Below are 18139 nucleotides of genomic sequence, written 5' to 3' on the forward strand. Positions count from 1 at the left end.
AAGGCGTGCGCCCTGAACCGCAGAAGATAGCCGCTATTGCCCAGTTACCCACAGCCTGACAAGAAAGGTCTCCGCAGATGTTTACAGTCCCCTCCGGTCCATGAACACTTTGATGAAAGCGCCAAGACCGAAATTCGTATTGATGCAAGAAGCATGGACCTAGGTGCCATTCTCATTCAGAAAAACGGATGGTCTGGAAAAAGTAATTGCGCATGACAGCCATTCTCGGTTGAAGGTCCATGCTAACTATTAGACGACTGAGAACGAATGCCTCATCATTATCTGGGCTACATCCTAATTTCGTCCTTACGTGTACGGACAACCATTCAAGATCGTCAGCAACCATCACGCGCTGTGCTGACTTGCAAATTTGAAGGACCCCACCAGCCAACTTGCTTGATGGAGCCTGCGCCTTCAGGAGTTCGACATCACCATCGTCTACAAATCTGGCTGCAAGCACACCGATGTGAACAGCCTATCTCGAGCCCCTGTTGACAAGCCGCTAGAAGAGGACAATAAGGATGCCTTTCTAGGACCGATAAGCACCAGCGAGTTCACGCAACGCTAATGCTCGGACCCCAGCCTACAGCATCTTGTCCACTGTCTGGAAGGCAAGGCTTCTTCCCCCCAGCAGTGTTCCAAGCGTAGTTTGTCCCCTTTCTGTCTGCAAAATGGCATCCTCAAGAACTCCGCCTCTGACAAGACTGCATACCTCCTCATCGTTCCAAACACCTTAGGAAAAAAAAATTATGCTGCCTTCGCACAATGAACCAGCAGCTGGGCAACAGAGGTTTATCCGCACCCTACGTCGCATTCAAGATAAATAGTATTACCACGGCCACTTGATGCGAAGCAAGGTGCGGACAGCTAAGTCGTGCCACCGATAATGGGCGAGCACATCCCAGTGGAGTTTACAGTTATGACCGCTGTTTTTGGTGAGGGCGCCGTGGACTCCTGAAGCACATGTTGCTTCGTGCCCGAGCGCGTTTGCTTCGAGTAAGACCGTGTTTGCTCACGTTCCTCGTGTCTGCAGTGCTGGCTTTGGAATTTTTGGTGTGCGCATGAGTGAGAGCATTTGCCTCGTATCTGCCGTACACGCTTTGGGCTTTTTGTGCACGTGCGTGTTTCATCCAGTGACGTGTATGGAGCACGATGCTGAGCAGCTGCTACGTGCCACTCTGCGTCACAAACACCAGAAAGGATCCCACCGTGAGGTATCACGAATTCCCTTCCAACTACAGCACCGAGAAGTGTGGCTGAAATTTCATACTCCCTGAAAAAAATTTGGAAAAAGAAGGTGTCGATGAATGCAGAAAAGGGCAAGGTAGCTAAGTGCACAACGAAGCACCAACAGCGCTTAGTCCCTGGTGATAAGCGGGTTGTTGATAAAATTCCTCTGCCCTGCGGTGGGCGCTGCGGAGAAGGGGCCATTCACAAAGTGCTCAGCGCCGGACACAGCTAAGCACTTTGCACTGCTTTCAGTGCCGTTTACGCTGTGTTTTTCGGTGTTTTGCGCTGCCACAGTGCGTCACAAGGTGTGGACGTGAGATTCTTGGGTCCCACGTTGTGTTAGGCGCCGTGCACGAACAAAGTTTGCTAGAACTAGCTTTTTGTGTCGTAGTTTGGGACCAGCCGCAGTGATAGTTGTGGTGCAAACGCACGTGGTGGCGCGGGCTGACGCCATGCATGGTCGTCGCAGCCTATGTACGTACATAGTGGCTGTAATGTGTTGGTTGTTGCGGTGACACACCTGAGGGATCCAGCCGGTTCAAGAAGCCGATTAGACGTGATTATGGGTAAGAAGTGCTTTGTAACCTAATGCAGATTGGCCTACCAGAGTTGTCTGCACGAAGCATCACTTTTTAGAGCTCCGTTGGAGCCTGCTCGCTGTTACGTCTGGGCATCCCACCGCTGTCACCACTCTCACAGCTGGACCTCCCAGACTGTCTCTACTGCTGGGACTATGGCTTCTCAGCCTGCTGCCACTGTTGCGCAGAGCTGAGTGACAAAACGAAAAGGCGGCGGTGAGTCAACAAAACATTTATGTACAGTATAAACAAGCGCTTTACATTAACGGCACTATGGCCAAGAGCCCAACGTGCTCCCACAAAGGGACACTGCGATGTGCCGGGAGGGCGTCTCTCTCGCTTGATGTCTTCATCTGCTTGTCTGCTCTTCTGCTGGCATGGCTCGACCTTTTATTGACCAATGGCCCAGCCAGCCATTCAAACCCTCCAATCAGGTCATGGCACTGGTCGCAGTTCGAATTTGACGAATGGACGAGAGGAGCTCGGCTGTTTGCAGCCAGAAAAGGGCTGTCGGCGAAGCGTCGGTTGCGGTTCGAGCTGGCGCTTGCGAGGGGGGAGAGAGAGGATTCCGCCGGGCATGCCTGGATGAATCATGCAGCAAGCCACGACATGTCCAAGATGGTCCAAGAGTCCGGGCTTGCGTTGTGCAATGTCGGGAGCCCGGCGCCGGCTTCCACGGAGGCCAGCGAAATGCGTGCTCGGGCATAACATCGTCTAGAACTTTGGCGGCAGGCAATCACCTGAGCCCATAGAATATTGCGATCGAGCGACCACGTCTGCGCGAGGCACTTTCCCGAGCATACGATATAAGATCGCACGACGCCGACCTCAATAGCAAGGAACTTTTAAATGCACCCTAGAAACCAGTGCTGTATTCGAAGGCTGTGCCCAGTATTTTTCCCGGGTGTCCCAAATCTCTGACAAAAGAGGCAAGTTCAAGAAAGCCTCCTAGAAAACGACAGTCTGCAGCAACAAGTGCCAAGCAGGCAAGCAAGCAGTTCGCGCCCGCCGCCTCTGCACTGCCGTCGGGGTGGCCTGTGAAAAATGTGATGCCGATGCAGCATGGAGCCCTCAAAAGAAACTGCGCATAGGTGGCTGGAGTTCATCATGTGTGTCAGATGATCAAGGAACATGCCTTTCTTCCACCATGAAAATTGGAGGCTCCTCCTTACTTAAGTGCAAGCTTCGTCTTCATCGGCATTCATGGTGCTAAGGTTTGTTCTCTTGAGCGCCGTGTACTTAGCATTCTACAGGTGCTCAGAGTTACCTGTACATGCCATGGCAGTGCACCAATTAATTTCAGTCGGTGATCTCGTCACCAGTTTTCACCCGCCGTACATTTTGGTGCAACAAAAGATGATGGTATGAAAGGCAGAAAGCATGCCGGTAAGATTTATAACGAATGTGCAGCTGCACAATTTGCCAGGCCCTAGAACACTCGATGGAGAATTTCGTGGCCCAACATTATTGAGGTCAACAAGTCGCTTTACCATGCAATTTGCAATTATTCTAAACTGACATCCACCAATCCTAGTTTGGAGTCGTGCAACTATTTTACCTCTGCGCGTGCGCGCCAGTCCTTTATTGAGGAAGACAACAGCTCAGCATCGTCGGTGTCGGCGTAAAAGATGAGCTTGGCAGGAGGAATGCCAGGGGAATTTCCATTAACCATTCTTGCGTCGCGTAGCTAAAAGTGCACTGCACTGGCCTTTAAAACGTCGCAAATGCACACTTGGTTTTCTTCTGGTACCTGTGCTCGTTAGTACAGCGCTGGAGGCGTTCCGAAATGCAGCACAAAAGCGTGGGTTCTATTTCTGATGCAAGCGAAATGCGGAAACGCCATTGAAGTTTCTCTGCACATTAAAAAACTCCAGTTGGCCAAATTAAACCATGTTTTCTACACGGTGGGCATCATCTCACAGCGTTGGCGCATTACACTGCTCAAGCAATGTCTGAATGTATGCGTAGGCACAAATATGGCCCAAATCTGAGAGCAAGCGCATTGCGGCCGACCTTTTTGTATTTAAGAGTCGGTATAGTTAACTATGCTCTCAGAATTCATGCGGATGAGCGAAAAAACTTTGCAGTGAACGCATTTCGATAACGAGCTCGGAAGGTTCGCAGAGCAGCGTCCTCGCTGCTGTTCCACCCATTCATGCAGTTCAGCAAGTAAAACACGAAGTCATCCAAAATTATTTGGTGTCAACAGCAGTTTCAAACCTTCTGTGCCTTGCCGCACTTAACAAGAGCACATACATGCCGCGGCACCGAACGATCACTCAATACCTGTATTACGGCCGCCGCAGCTCAGCGACTAAACAGGCTCCCATCGTGTGGCACCATCTGTTCACGCGTTCGAGAGAAGTGCAAGGAGCAGCGAACAAGATCAGGTCACGCTGCCGGGCGCAGTGTCAGCACCTAAATAGATTCTTACACCATGGTGCATAAGGTAGACTGGACGCTGCATAAACGAAAGACTAAAAGAACATAGCTACAAACTTTCAAAAGTAATTTCTGGACACCTCAGACTTCACTGCCGGAATTGTGAATGTGCAACAAAGAAGAAGAAAACAGTGCGTGCTGCCGTATCATGAAACAAAAGTGACTGCAAAAAACCAGGACAAAACTGCAAGGGAAATAATGGAGGTATACAAGATATTGAAGCAGGAAAATGCATGTGTCAGCACCCTTTCGTCAACACTGCTGCAAAAGTAGCTGTCACTTCTGGGGAACTGATAATCTCTGTTGATTTCCATAGTGTTTCTGTTGTTGCATTTTCTTTTTTGCACGTTGTGTGTCTTTCCATATCAGTGTCATCTATGTCTCTATACTAAGTAGCACAGAAATAAACCTTCTATTGATAGTCAGCACTGTGTTGGTCATTTCCTGGTCTCTTGTGCTTGTCAGTGTTTGCGCTGTTCGATTTTTTTTTTCTTTTTCTAAATTACTACTATAACTTAAAACATATATATAGATATATAGGTATGGTTTCGCGAGTGGTGCCCACCATCTGCTGTGCCAGTGTTTTGGATGGGATTGGATTGGATGTGATCAACGGGCGGACATTAAAGAAAGAAAAGTCTTAGCCATGGAGGAAGGAAAAAGCTCAGGACAGGCAGTTACGTCACATTTTTTGAAGCTGTTTTGCCTGCTCCCCCCCACCACCACCACCACCGCCACCACCACCACCACCACTTGGCCTCCGTGTCGGCGCGCTTGCGCATGAGCAGCAGACAATGCAGCAGACGACACCGCTGCGTCCAGTGTTACCATTGGCTGTGTTGTCGACCAAAGACTCCCAGTAGTCCTTCTGAAAGCGTGTGCTTTTTGTCATGCAGCTCGGATAGCGAGGGCCTCTCCTGAGCTTTCCTTCCTCCGTGGTCCTAGCCAAGTTTGAGACGCTAGACTGTAGTGTTGCCTGAGTACGGAGCTTCCAGTGTTGCCAGGTTATAGTGTTGCCAGATAAAGAGCCAAGATTCAATGTGATGTGAAGCGGAAACATATTGAAAATTAATGGAAATAATACCGTATTTACACGATTGTATGTCGACTCCCCCAAATCGCATGTCCGAAAAAAAAAAAAAAAAGTGGACGCGAATGTAAGTCGACCCCCTCAATCGCATGTCCGAAAAAAAAAAAAAAAACACCGGTGGAGCGCTTCAAAAACGAAAATTTATTGCGTAGATGGGATATTCATCCTCACTTGAGTCACTCATCTTCAGTGGTACTGCTGTCATTGTCGTCACCGCTGCGATCCCACAGCACATCGTCCTCCATGGAAAGCCTGCACTTCCTAAATGACCGCACCACGACATCGCGTGGAATGGCCGCCCAAGCGGAAATCACCTACCCGCACACAGCCGCCAGGGAGGCTCTCTTCACGCGGCCCGTTGGCGTAAGTTCCCGCCCTTCTGCCGCCAGCCACTCGTACTTACGCCGGAGCAAGTCCTTGAATGGCTTGTTAATGCCAACGTCTAGCGGCTGCAGCTGCCCCGCCAGACCGCCGGGAATCACCAGCATATCTGTATCTTCTTTTCGGAGCTCTGCCTTCACTTTTGCGGTAAGGTGGCCGCGAAATGAGTCCAGCACGAGGAGGTTCGGATTGCGATTTTTGAGGGATGCCCCTGGCCTCAAAATCCACACCCGACGGTACCAATCAATAACTAAGTCGTCCGTCACAAAGCCTTTTTCGTTCACTTGCACAATCACACCTTTCGGGAACATTTCCTTTGGCATAGTTTTTCTTTTGAAGACGATGTAAGGTCGGAGCTTTGTGCCATCTGCCAAGCATGATAGCATAACAGTGAACCGAAGTTTCTCGTTTGTCGTGAGAAGCTTAACCTCGCGAGCTTCCCTCAGGCTCACTGTTGTGTTGCTCGTCATGTCGAAATAGACGGGAGTCGGGTCCGCATTGCGGATTTGGCCGAGCAGGTATCGCCGCGAGTCGCGGAGCTTGAGGTAGTACCTATGGAAGGCAAGAACTTTCTCCTCGTAAGCAGCAAGCAGCTTCTGGCATACACTAGTACGCCGACGAAGAGAGAAGCCAGCCCTCTTCATAAATTTCGAAGCCCAAGCCCTGCTGGCTTTTAAGTTTGTTCGGAGTATTCCAGCTTCCGCAGCAGAGACCCGGCCTTGTTGCGTGATCATTTCGCATGTCACTGGAAGGGACCGATCACGTATTTCGGTGACATACGCTGCAAGCTTGACCTCCAGCTCCAGAAAGCGTCCCGACTTCGGCCCGCGGAAACCTCTTCGCTTGGAGTCGCAATCGAAAATTTTGTCTCGCTGCTTCCTCCACTCCCGCACCAACTGTTAAGAAACGTCGAAATTGCGGCCCACCGCACAGTTGTTGGCTTCTTTGGCATAAATGATGGCCTCCCTCTTGAACACTGCAGTGAATGAGCGCCGAATGCTTTTCGAACCTGGAGAGCTCATGGCGAAGCACGCGGCCGGCAGTCGAGTCAAAAGCACCAACTCCAAGCACCACCAAACAAAGAGTGATCGGTGTCGGGGCGTCGGCTCTTCCAGCAAACATCGGCATTCCCCAGAAGCGCCGCTGTTACGTATTGTGCAACCAACTGAAATAGCGGCTCTTCCATCAGCTAGCAACTATCGAGTACAACTGGGAAGCATACATGGATCCACGAGAAGCGTATAAAAGTAGATTAAAGGCTTCAGGTGCATTTACGCAGCATCTTGAGGCAGAGCCGCTCACCTGTCATGCATCGTGTAAGCAGCCGTCATTGCTAGCGTTTAGACGAACATTAGAAGGTTTCCACCTGCTGCGGTGATTTGCGACATAATCGGCAAGTTCAATGGAGACTTAAAAATGCAGTCTTTAACGAAGAAATATAAAGCACACTATTTACGCCCTCAAACAGTCAGCACCGGGCGTACCGATGCAGCTGTCGAGGCATTTCCCTGCAAGCAGTTGTCCCCGAGCAGTGGTGCCGCGGTGGGCGCATGTAGAACTAAGCCCAAGATGCCGTTTCTGTGCAACGTAGCGGGCTGCACCTCGTGCGTTGCTTATGAATTGGCCATGGTACTACTGGCCACGACTGTCTGCCGACGTCGCACGGTACTTCAAAACATGCCGTGAGTGTCATTGATGAAAGACACCACCGATCAGGACAGCTGGACTATTGAAGCTCATACGAACACCAACCAAGCCCTTTCGACACATTGGAATGAATCCCCTCAGCCCTTTCCCAACACCAACACAGAGCAACAAGTGCATCATCATGGCAACCGACTACCTGACCTGCTATGGCGAAGCAAAAGCCCTGCCGAATAGTACTGCGGTGGAAGTCGCAAAATTTTTCGCAAAGAAGGTCTTTTTGTGCCCCAGTGCCCCACAAGTTCTCATCATGGATAGGGGAACAGTATATACGACCGAGCTTACACAGGCCAATCTTAACTACAGCCACGCAAGCCAATGGCGAACTACTGCACACCATCACGGATTTATGCAGTGTCTGATCGAAACTATCGCTGACATGCTCGCCATGCATATGGACGCAAACAAAAGATCTGGGATGTGATCCTCCGCTATGTTGTTTTTACGTACAACACCGCTGTGCAGGAGACCACTCGGATAACACTGTCTGGGTTCATACACCGCAGGGAGGCAACCACAATGCTCCCAAACATCACCGATGAAGACATTGACGTCGCTGCCTACCTTCAGCGCACAGAAGAAGCCTGATAACTTGTCCAGCTATGGATCAAGGACTAACAACACACCGATTCCCAACGCTACATCTATGCTGTCAGCACACGGAATACAAGCCCGGTGAGCGTGCGTGGGTGTGGACAAACATTTGCCACCATAAGCACAGTGAAAACCTGCGCCACTACTTTGGCCCGTACGAGATTATTTGTAGAATCGGAGAACTTGACTACAAGGTCGTCCCCGAAGGAGTAGCAGCACCTTAACAGCACCATTCACACCTAGAAGTTCTGCATGTGAAGCCTTATTATGAATGTTAACAGACGCTTTATGTTTGCATTCACGGAGTTTATTTTTCTCTTCTCAGAGTTTATTTCTGCACACCTTCTTTGAGGGGGGAGTAATGCTGCAAAACTTTGTACTTTAATTTGTTCATGCTGAAAACCACTGAGGCAGAGTTTATCACTTCTTGATGCGAGATTGGACCATTTATCTACAATGATTGCAGTCAAACACAACTGCTTCTACCTTGTTCGAGATTGTTGTAGCTGCTTTTGGCACTTTATCTAGGAGGTGCTTAGCCAGCTTTAAATTGAGCGCAGCCGAGAGCGGCTGTGACTGTTCTGTGACGACCAACGACCGCCGGCAAGGCCGGTGTTGGTTCATGTCTGCATTTGGCACGAATGCATACATACTTCTGAACAGAACGAGTGGATGCTAGACACAATGACCATTCAGTTTGCAACCGCAACCACAGTGCAAAATTTAGAATGTCAAAAATTGTATAGTTACTCACCATTTTCCATTTACACAGCTCATCCTCTAACGCAGCCTTCTCATGAATCAAGTTAGCAACAAGTTTCTCCAGCTCTTCTCTCTTCGTCCTACAGGAAAATTTGCATTATTGAAACACTGCCTCAGAATCCTTTGCAAAAGGAGCTACAATTAATTTAACCCTTTCAGGCGCTATGTACGCAATTGTGTACACTGCAGATTTCTTGTTCCTGAGAGCATAGGTCAGCGAACTCACTCATGAGTCGACTCACTCGCGCTCACTCATGTTCATTTTAGATCATGATTTGAGTCGTGAGTAAGTCCGGACTCACATTCAGATCATGATCTGAGTCGTGAGTGAGCCGGGACTCATGTTCAGATCATGACCTGAGTTGCAAGTGAGTTCGAACTCACGTTCAGATCATGATCAAAGTTATGAGTCAGCGCTCACATTCAGATCATGATCCGAGCCATGCTGAGAGTGGGATCACACTCAGATCGCGATCCGAGCCCTGTTCAATCCGGTAGAGTGTGGGCCTATCAAATCAAACAAGTCCATGATGTGAGGTTGAACAATCCCATGACCCCAAGTGAATCCATGTCACCGATTGGGCACGAGTTCACGTTCATAAATGAGAGTCTCCTGTGTACTCATAATACTATATGAATATGCTTTTGGTCTAGATGAAGATGTAGAGCAATTTCATTGTTTTGTGGTATTTAATTTTTGTGGCTGGTGCCCTCTAGAACATTACTAAAACGTGACAAAAGCTGATTAATCACTGCGCTTAGTCTCGTTCGATATTAGCTGTGGCTTGCTGTATCACGGTTGCTCTAGTTCTTCCTTTGCTATTTTTAATTGGTCGCAGAACACATGCGGCGGCCTTAGACCTTTACTTCCCGTGAGCGGCAGCTGCAGGCCTCTATGCACGTTAGAGAACCCCAGGTGGTCGAAATTTCCGGAGCCCTTCACTACGGCGTCCCTCGTAGCCTGAGTCGCTTTGGGACGTTAAACCCCCCCAAACCAAACCAAACTAAATTTCTGAGACAGGCCTGGCTACAGGCTAGCTGTAGTTAAGAGCTCATCGCATCACCGTGTTTTTAACACCTTTTTCTGGCATTTTAGGTGCGCAACTTGAGCCATTGGGTGTAAAAACAATTCAGCTGTCCGATGTGTGAGCTTATAGGAATCCTTAGTCAAGGTGAGTCACGAGTTGAAATGTGCAAGTGAGCCCAAATGAGTGAGTGCAGATGAGTCGTGAGTTGAAATGAGTGAGTTCAGGTGAGTCGTGAGTCAAACTGAGTGAGCCCACGTGAGTCACGAGTCCAGATGAGTCGTGAGTTGAAATGAGTGAGTCCAAACGAGTCGAGTTGAAACGAGTGAGCCTACATGAGTCATGAGTCTGAGTGAGACCTGAGTTGCTATGGGTGGTTGACCCCGGATGGCTGGAGAGTCTGAGTGAGCCCAATAGAGTTGTGAGCCTAAATGAGTTTGAGTTCATGAGTTCGAGTGAGCCCGGGCTTCTGTAAGTGTGAGTTTGAGTGGCCCTAGGTTGACCAAACTTTAGTGAGTGAGCCTGAGCGAGCACACATAATTTTGCCGAGGTATGTCTGAGAGTGCGCTACAGCTAGCAGTGATTCTTGGTTTCAGAAAAAGTTTGTACTCTTCATATCACAACTGGTATGCCTTTTCATGTTTGCTAGCGAACACAGTAAATAACATTTCCCAGAACAGTAAGCTTGGTAGCAGGTCCTTCGACAATACTTGTGTTTGTAACTCATATTTTTTTGTGCCTCTAGAAAAATAATATGCAATCCCCTGATATACCCTGTACCCGTCAGAATAAATCCTGGTGTTTCAATGTTAAAATTTCCAACCACTGTGACATGTACAAAGTTTGCACATGCCTACAAAGCTGTTGGCGTTTTCCATTACAAGCCCAACATTTGCCTTTCCCAACGTTTGAATGGACTATTTATGCGAGAAAAGAGGAGAAATGGCAAGCAGCACCTGAAAGGGTTAATTTTATAAACGACACAAGCAAATTACAATCAATGTATTCCAATCTTGATTCCTCCAGATTTCACGTTTTACTACAAGCATAAACAGAAACCAACTAAGCAGAACATTCACACTGAATACAATTCAGCACTAGCCAGATTTTTAAAATTTTCATCAAGAACGCTTGAAAAAACTGTAAGAGTAGCACAGGATTAATTTTCCGAGACAATTACTTAGCTGACCGACTGCTTCTGGAGTTAAGGTCCGTGATGAGTGTCTTCTTCCTACAGCAGCACTAATGTGTTCTAACAGACCATAAGCCACATTACAGGTATGCTGACTACAGTTATAAATTGTTCACCACGAAAAATGAACAGCCCACTCAGGCCATGCTTTTGAAGCAGCTTGGTTGCAAGCCTACAATATGCTTTTGCTTGTAGACCCATGCCAAATGGTGAACAAAATAATAATGAACCATTGCATTAATAAACAAAAGATGCAACCGCAACTAATTCCAAAGAACTTCTAGTTTTTACAGCCCAACTACGGTTCTGCACCATAGCTTTGGCTCACAGTGGCAGTTCGTCTTGTCCACAGTGAAGGGAAGCTTCTGAAGTAGGACTCAAACATATGGCTCAGCACTACCATTAGTGTGTTACAGTCCTTGTAGCACAAAAGCAATCTGAGGATAAAGATAAAAACAACTGCCGCCTTGCTGCTGCAGCTATGGTTGCGACACTTTAGCTGGGTGCAGACATACTGTATTTACTCGCACAATGAACATGCTCGCATAATGAACACATCCCCCTACTTTGGCAGCCAGAAAATTACAATTTTTTCTTCTTTCATGTAATGAATGCATCCCTTTGTTTTGGCACACAGTTTGCTCATGATGATATTCAATACTTGCAGGTACCCTTTTTGGAGCACCAAAAGAACTCAAAATAGTGTAAAAAGCTACCGGTTGAATGCAAAGACTGCTATACCCATACACCTCATCCTACTGGATGCAGAACCAATGAGAATTTTCTGAGCAGAATCTGAGAGCCAACAGAAACCACGCCTGGTCACTAGGAACTCACTGCTCGATTTGCCAAAACAGGGATTATAACAACTTGTCGCGGCTGGGCTTTGCTCTGAATGCAGCCAGTTGCACTTGACTGAACTCTTATGCTCTCATTGGACAGCACTATGGGCTGCTACACGAGTTATACAAATAGGTTTAAAATGAAAGTTGTTTTATGTTTTCAAGCACTGAAACCATGCTGGAAAATGAATTTCTTTTTGAATTTATAAGGTGTCTCATACCGGACGAAGTATTTCTTTCACTAGCCTACTTTTTCTTTGTTTTCACAGCTTTAAATGTGTTCTGAATATTTTGCCTCGCATAAAGAAACTCCTTCTCCCTCTAATTTTCAGAGATTTTTATGCGACAGCGTAACGAGCTCGTTCTGCTGAAAACCCAGTGTCACCCGTCGTCCAGCATCAGTCAGAAAAAATCCCAGAATTTCTGAAATTAGAGCTGGCATTGGGGTTCGAACCCAGGCCCACTGCATGCCAGGTAGGCATGCAACGCATAGGCCACGAACGGTCATTGGCGTTAGAGGGGCACCTAGTGAATGTGTTATGGTAAGTACGACTTAGTAACATGTTTGAGATGTGTACTGATCTTCTATAGTAATTAAAAAAAAAATCAATATTATAATTCAGCATCAGAAATTGCGCGGAATAAAAAGGCAGTGTTATGGTGTGTCAATGTACTGAAACAACAGGCGTATATGTTTGTGAGTATGCAGTGGCGTAGTATGTCATGCTGTGTAACCTACATAGTGACTGGTGTTCAATAATTGTGATGTGTGATTGGTAATCAGTGATTTTGATTGTAATTAATGGCCATGATCAGTGATGTGATTGTGGACTAGTAATCACTGAGAAATCAAAAAGAAAAGGAATAAAAAGAGAAAAAAGGATGAGAAGGCACTATTGCGTCTGCTCATAAGCCAAAGCTTAAAGGTGCACTAAAGAGGAATCTGAACTCTTCTTTTTAGAGCGAGAGCTCTATCTACACGTTCCGGGCATTCTTAGAAACGTCAAATTATGGTCCTGTGCGGCTGATTGCCCTAATTGAACCGGATTAAACGTCCCGGCTCCAGCCTTTCTTTTTTTAACTCAACGCAGTAGGTAGGAGGAGTCAGCCAATGCGTCAGCCAGTACCGTGGCAGCTTGCCGCTCTGCCATCGGCGGAGTGATACGTAAATCGGAGTCCACGTGTATTTTTATTTCCGTGGGCCTGATTTGCGGCTATATTTTTCTGTCACTTAAATGTTTATTCACAGAAACCTCAAAAACAAAATAAAAGCGAAAGCGAAGCTGCCACTGGACTGGCTGAAAGGCACTCCACGCGTGGTTGACTCCGCCTACCTACCGCGTTGAGTTCAAAAGAGGCAGGAGCCGGGACGTTTAATCCGATTTAACTCGGGCTATCGGCCACACACGACAATAATTCAAAGTTTCTATGAATGCCAGTAACGTGTAGATAGAGTTCCCGCGGTAAAATGACGAGATCAGATTCTTCTTTAGTGCACCTTTAAGTGTCTTCTTAATTTCTTTTTTTGAAAAAATGCATTCATTATGCCAGTAAATATGACCAGTTAAAAGATGCATGCGACTTTTTTGCACTCCCAGTGATCTAGAGTTAAAACAAAAGCCAAACTCCATAATCTGAACCACGATGAACTTACCGACTCTCATCGAGAAGCTTGTCCCGCTCATCAAGCTCTGTCACAAACTTTTGAATCTGCTCAGCCACATTTTTCTGCTGAAACGACAATACCATTCATTAAGACACCAGGAAGAGTAGTGACTAAGAAATATATGCACCATCATTTTACATGGACATGTAACTGACAATCAACTAACTGCAACTAACTGATTATGTAACTGCATATTCAAGATCTCTATTCAGCTTTTTATCAGCTATTGATCCCAAGAAAGCAGGACTGCATCTTGGCCATGGCAGCCGCATTTTTATGGAGACTAAATGAAAAAAAAAAGCCCATGTGCCACGTTACGTCAATGCACATTAAAGAACCCCAGGTGATCTCAATTATTTTGAGCCCTCCACTAAGTGTCTCTCAAAGCCCATGTGTAGCTTTGGGACGTTAAACCCCACATACCTATTTACCATCCACACACTGAACATCAAATTTTGCATTCCAGAAGGACTGCAGAATGTGCCCCACGCTGTAAAAGAAAGCACCCCGATAGGAAATCTGATTTCTTAAATCATTCCCTTACACGTCCTGCCAATCCCAACGAGAATTAGAACCCCACATTCAGAAATTGCAAGAATTGCAACTGCTGCACTTAAAGCCAAGACTCTCTTGTGTACAGTGCACACCTCTATATAATGATGCAAATCTGTTCCTGTCTAAAAGTGCATTTTAAGAGATGACCAGAAAAAATGCATAATACTATTCCATTGCCATGTGGTTAATAAAAAAGTTTATGCTTGAAGCAATGAGTACAGATGACGCATCATTCAGTCTGTATTAGAGTTGGTGTTGGTGGGACGGAGTTGGTGGGACATTTGAACTATACAGGATGTTTCACCTAAGATCTTCCCAATTTTTAAAAATCAGCTTTTTGAGTTCATGCATGCCGAACAGAGGTTCGTGCATGCCGACAACCTATGCCCGTGTTCGTTTAAATGTGTCGAAGCCATGCTGACTGCGTTCTGTGCCCAGTTAACTCTCAGAACCTGCACCGGAAGGGTCACCTGCTGCGAACCCTTCCTCGGCTACGTCTCAATCGCAAGAATCCTCAGCACCACAGCCTGTGCAGCCCAACCAGGCACCTACGTTGCCAGGACAGAACGCCAGTTCGCCTGCAAGGTCCACGCTGCAGTCACCACTGCTACGGGAGTCTGTGCCACCTCCGAACACGCCACCTCTTCGGTGCAGTGCTTGTTCTCGGAAGCCTGCTGATCGTTATAGCCCATAGAGCTTGTGTAAAACAATCAAGGTAAAGGGGAAGGAAATGTAGTGTCATATGATCGCATTGTAAGTGACTGTAATGTAGTGTCACGTGAGCGACATGTGACCGACTGTGGCATGAGATGATGCAATGCTGAGGGGGCGTTGCTCACTTGCAAAAAGACGCAAGAGCAGATCACTCATGGTTAGTCTTCTCCTGTACGGCCCAGCATGCCGAATAAACATGCTGCTTAGTCGATCTGCCTCCGCTTCGCCCACCATGGCTACAACAGGGTTTACCCGAAATCCCGGGCCGGGCTGGACTGGACCGCGTACAGCAATTATTTGCTGGGCCTGGGCAGGCTCGGCTAGGCTCGGGCATGTGGCTCGGGCATGTGTAGTGAACGGGTATTTTTACTGAATGCCCGCTTTTCATGTTCTCACGGGGTTAACAAACAGCAGGTCAAGACAATTAGAGCCAGTTTTTCAACTATTTCCGGAGTACTAACTTATTAATCTTCGGTAATGTCATGTGGTATGTTCAGCGTGCAAAAAAATGAAAACAATGCAGAAAACAAATTAATTCAGGCAGAACAGCATATATACCACTCTTTGCAAACATCTCAAGCTCTGAAGCATCATAAGTGATATCAACACAATACTTTTGCCTGCCACATTCTTAGCTTTGCGAGATCATTATGCATGAAGCATAAGTATGGCGTCCAAACAAAAATGAAGAAACATTTTGCTTTAATCATTCGGATATAGCCTGAGATGAACAGGAACTGTGAGGCTATCTTCACTGTTTTGATGCTAGATTTTCAGCTCCGAATGCATCACACTTATCTCCTCCCCAGCACGCGCCCTGACTCTGTAATCTTAAAGGCTCGATATTATTGAGTCTCATATTTCTTGATAACCGTAGTATTATTTATTCTGTTTCGTGGTGGTACTCCCCCAGGTTTCCCGGAACATACAAGAGGCTGCGCGTAGGGGCAAATCTGGGCCTTGGAGGGTGCATCCAACAAATGCTTAGCTCATAGCACCCGTGTAGTGCGGTCTCTCTCCTTTCGGTCTCTGCGTTAGTGCTAAGCACTTTTCATAATGCACGGCGAAATATTTAGGAGACTTCTCTCTTTTGTCTATCAAGTCCTCCCTTTTAAAAACTAAAGCTTTCACTACTCCCCTCCATAGCTTCTTTGCCGTATGCGCCGTGTGCACAAGTTTGACATTGAACTGAGGAGAAACCACATGACAGCTATGACGTCACCCAGCTGCTGCCACCGCCGCCAAAACCGAGAACTCGCCTCTGCCTAGTCACATGACAACCATGACTTCACTCAACCGCAGCTACGCCAGAACTGCGCGCTCGCTCTGTCTAGATAGCCTGCGCTGCCTCTCAGCCGGTGCAAACGGATTGCAACAGCTCTTGACATTCAAAGGGGCTGTGATAGGGGGTCTCAACATAGATGCGATATGCCTTGAATGCTAAAGGAAGCAGCGTCAAAATTATCCTCCAGCAAATTTTTTTCATGCGTTTCGTGGAAGCTGAGTTATCTGTAATCAAAATTTGAATTTCCTTGTCTTCGCGTCTTTCCCTCTCCCCTCGTCACTTTTTGCACGCTAACATGTCTGTCCACCAGCCCCACGCACTCGCCCCCTCCGCCGGCCGCCGACGCATGCTGAAATTCCTCAGGAGGGGAGTCAACGCCCCTTAAACTGGTTTGGCGTTGGCGGAGCTGGCACGGCGAACCAATGATAGCAGTACGGTGCTGGCATAACGAGTGCTACATGAGGCAATGCACGCGGATTCGGGCATAAGCCCGGCACCGCTGGTCGGTGCGAGGCACGAAAGCGGGAGTTATTATAATTGTATTCTAAATTATCGGCTCGCTCTTGAGGTCTTGTATGCGGCATGAACGCTCGGTGGCCTGTTCTCTACATAATGCACACATTTTATAGCCAACCTCAAGCACCCTTTTGAGGGACCCTTTAATGGCAGTAGTCGTCATGGATGATCCAGGCAAGACACCTCGTGAACTGTCTACCTCTCAAAGGTTGCGAAGACGACAGGCCGAATCCGATCATCCAGTGGACATAGCTCGCCGAGAGGCTGCCGCACAGAGACGAAGAGAGTAACCGAAGCGAAAGCTTTGAACTTAAGCCTGGTAAACCTCGGCTAAACGCCAGTCATTACCATCAAGCAACAACCAAGTCTAGTGAAGCTTTAACAGGCTTAACTTTCAAACTTTCGCTTTGGTTACTTAGGTTTAGCCGGGTCAAACCTTTGCCTATATTTTATTTTTTGTGCCCTTTAATTAAAAAAAACAGTCTAAACTAACTGTTTAAGATAACAGTGCATTAACACAGTTTCAGCAAAGTATGGAGCCGGTAAAAGTTGACATCTTCATAATATATGCAAGCCCAGTTGATGTTCCTGATGTTTGTTTTTTCTGGATGCTAAGAGACAAGTGACAGTGGGAGAAGCAGCTGTTTGAACAGACACAAGAGGACACCTTGCTGCCTTGTGGTCTTGCATGATATCTGGTGTGTAGGTGGCAAACTGATTGCAATGTTACTGGCTGTTTGACATAAGCTTGCGAAAATTAAATCCAAAACTAAGTGGCAGAAAACGGGGTTCAGTTGATTATTTTCAGCAAATTGGTCTGTGTGGCATTCAAGGCACAGTACTTCTCAGCAAAAAAATAAACTACCTACTGAACCAGAAGCAGGAACTAGACAATTTTAGACCTCTACTCAAACAATGACTCACCATTTTTCACTAAAATTCATTGTAACAACATCTGCGCTTCTGTAGTGCGCTTACAGCTTTTGTGTTGTTTCAGGCCTGAGCCAGACCCGCCCACTTGTCAGGCTCGGTAGGTGAGAGCTTTTTTGGGCTCGGGCCGGGCCTGGGCATGTATTAGATAAACTGCGCCGGGCTCGAGCGGGTAGCGGGAGAGGGTACTGGACCCGGGCCAGACCTGGGACAATTACTGCCCGTGCAGTGATCTACGCCTGGACCTGCTCATTTCAGGCAGGCATGAACATACGGGAAAAATCAACACCATGCCAGTGTCATCTGCAGGCCATTGAATTTGGCAGACAAAAAGAAGTACAGGAATGTGGTGCAAGTATTTGTGGTCCTGAGGTTTTGACATAAATTAAAGTGGGCATTTAAGAAGAAATAAAAATAGTATTGCCCAGCCCACACCCCCTATGAAGCTCCGGCAGCGTCATATATTCAGCTTCATGGAGCTGAATTTTTCACTGGCATGGCATTGGCCCCACATACTTGAGAACAGCGCGGCAGGAGACGCATGCACAATGCAGATTAAATCTCCATGCAGCACGTGCGGTCACCAGCCATGTGCTACTTGTGGCAGACAGAGAGGGCGCCGCTCTGCTATCC

General features: G+C 47.3%; 1 protein-coding gene across 21 annotated transcripts in view; it reads right to left on the reverse strand.

Annotated features, from left to right (window-relative positions):
• Positions 1 to 18139, reverse strand: part of LOC144114981 (uncharacterized) — a 154408-nt gene that overhangs the window by 119681 nt on the left and 16588 nt on the right. For 11 of the 21 annotated variants that reach the window (XM_077649069.1, XM_077649066.1, XM_077649081.1 and 8 more), the window contains 2 exons: positions 13495 to 13571; positions 8774 to 8861 (listed from right to left, as the gene is read on the reverse strand). In XM_077649069.1, the coding sequence (XP_077505195.1) occupies positions 8774 to 8861; positions 13495 to 13571 (165 nt within the window). The remainder of the gene's footprint in view (positions 1 to 8773; positions 8862 to 13494; positions 13572 to 18139) is intronic. The other 10 variants (XM_077649082.1, XM_077649079.1, XM_077649070.1 and 7 more) reach the window with 1 other exon arrangement.

This window comes from Amblyomma americanum, chromosome 1, assembly GCF_052857255.1.
Source record: "Amblyomma americanum isolate KBUSLIRL-KWMA chromosome 1, ASM5285725v1, whole genome shotgun sequence".
NCBI lineage: Eukaryota > Metazoa > Arthropoda > Arachnida > Ixodida > Ixodidae > Amblyomma > Amblyomma americanum.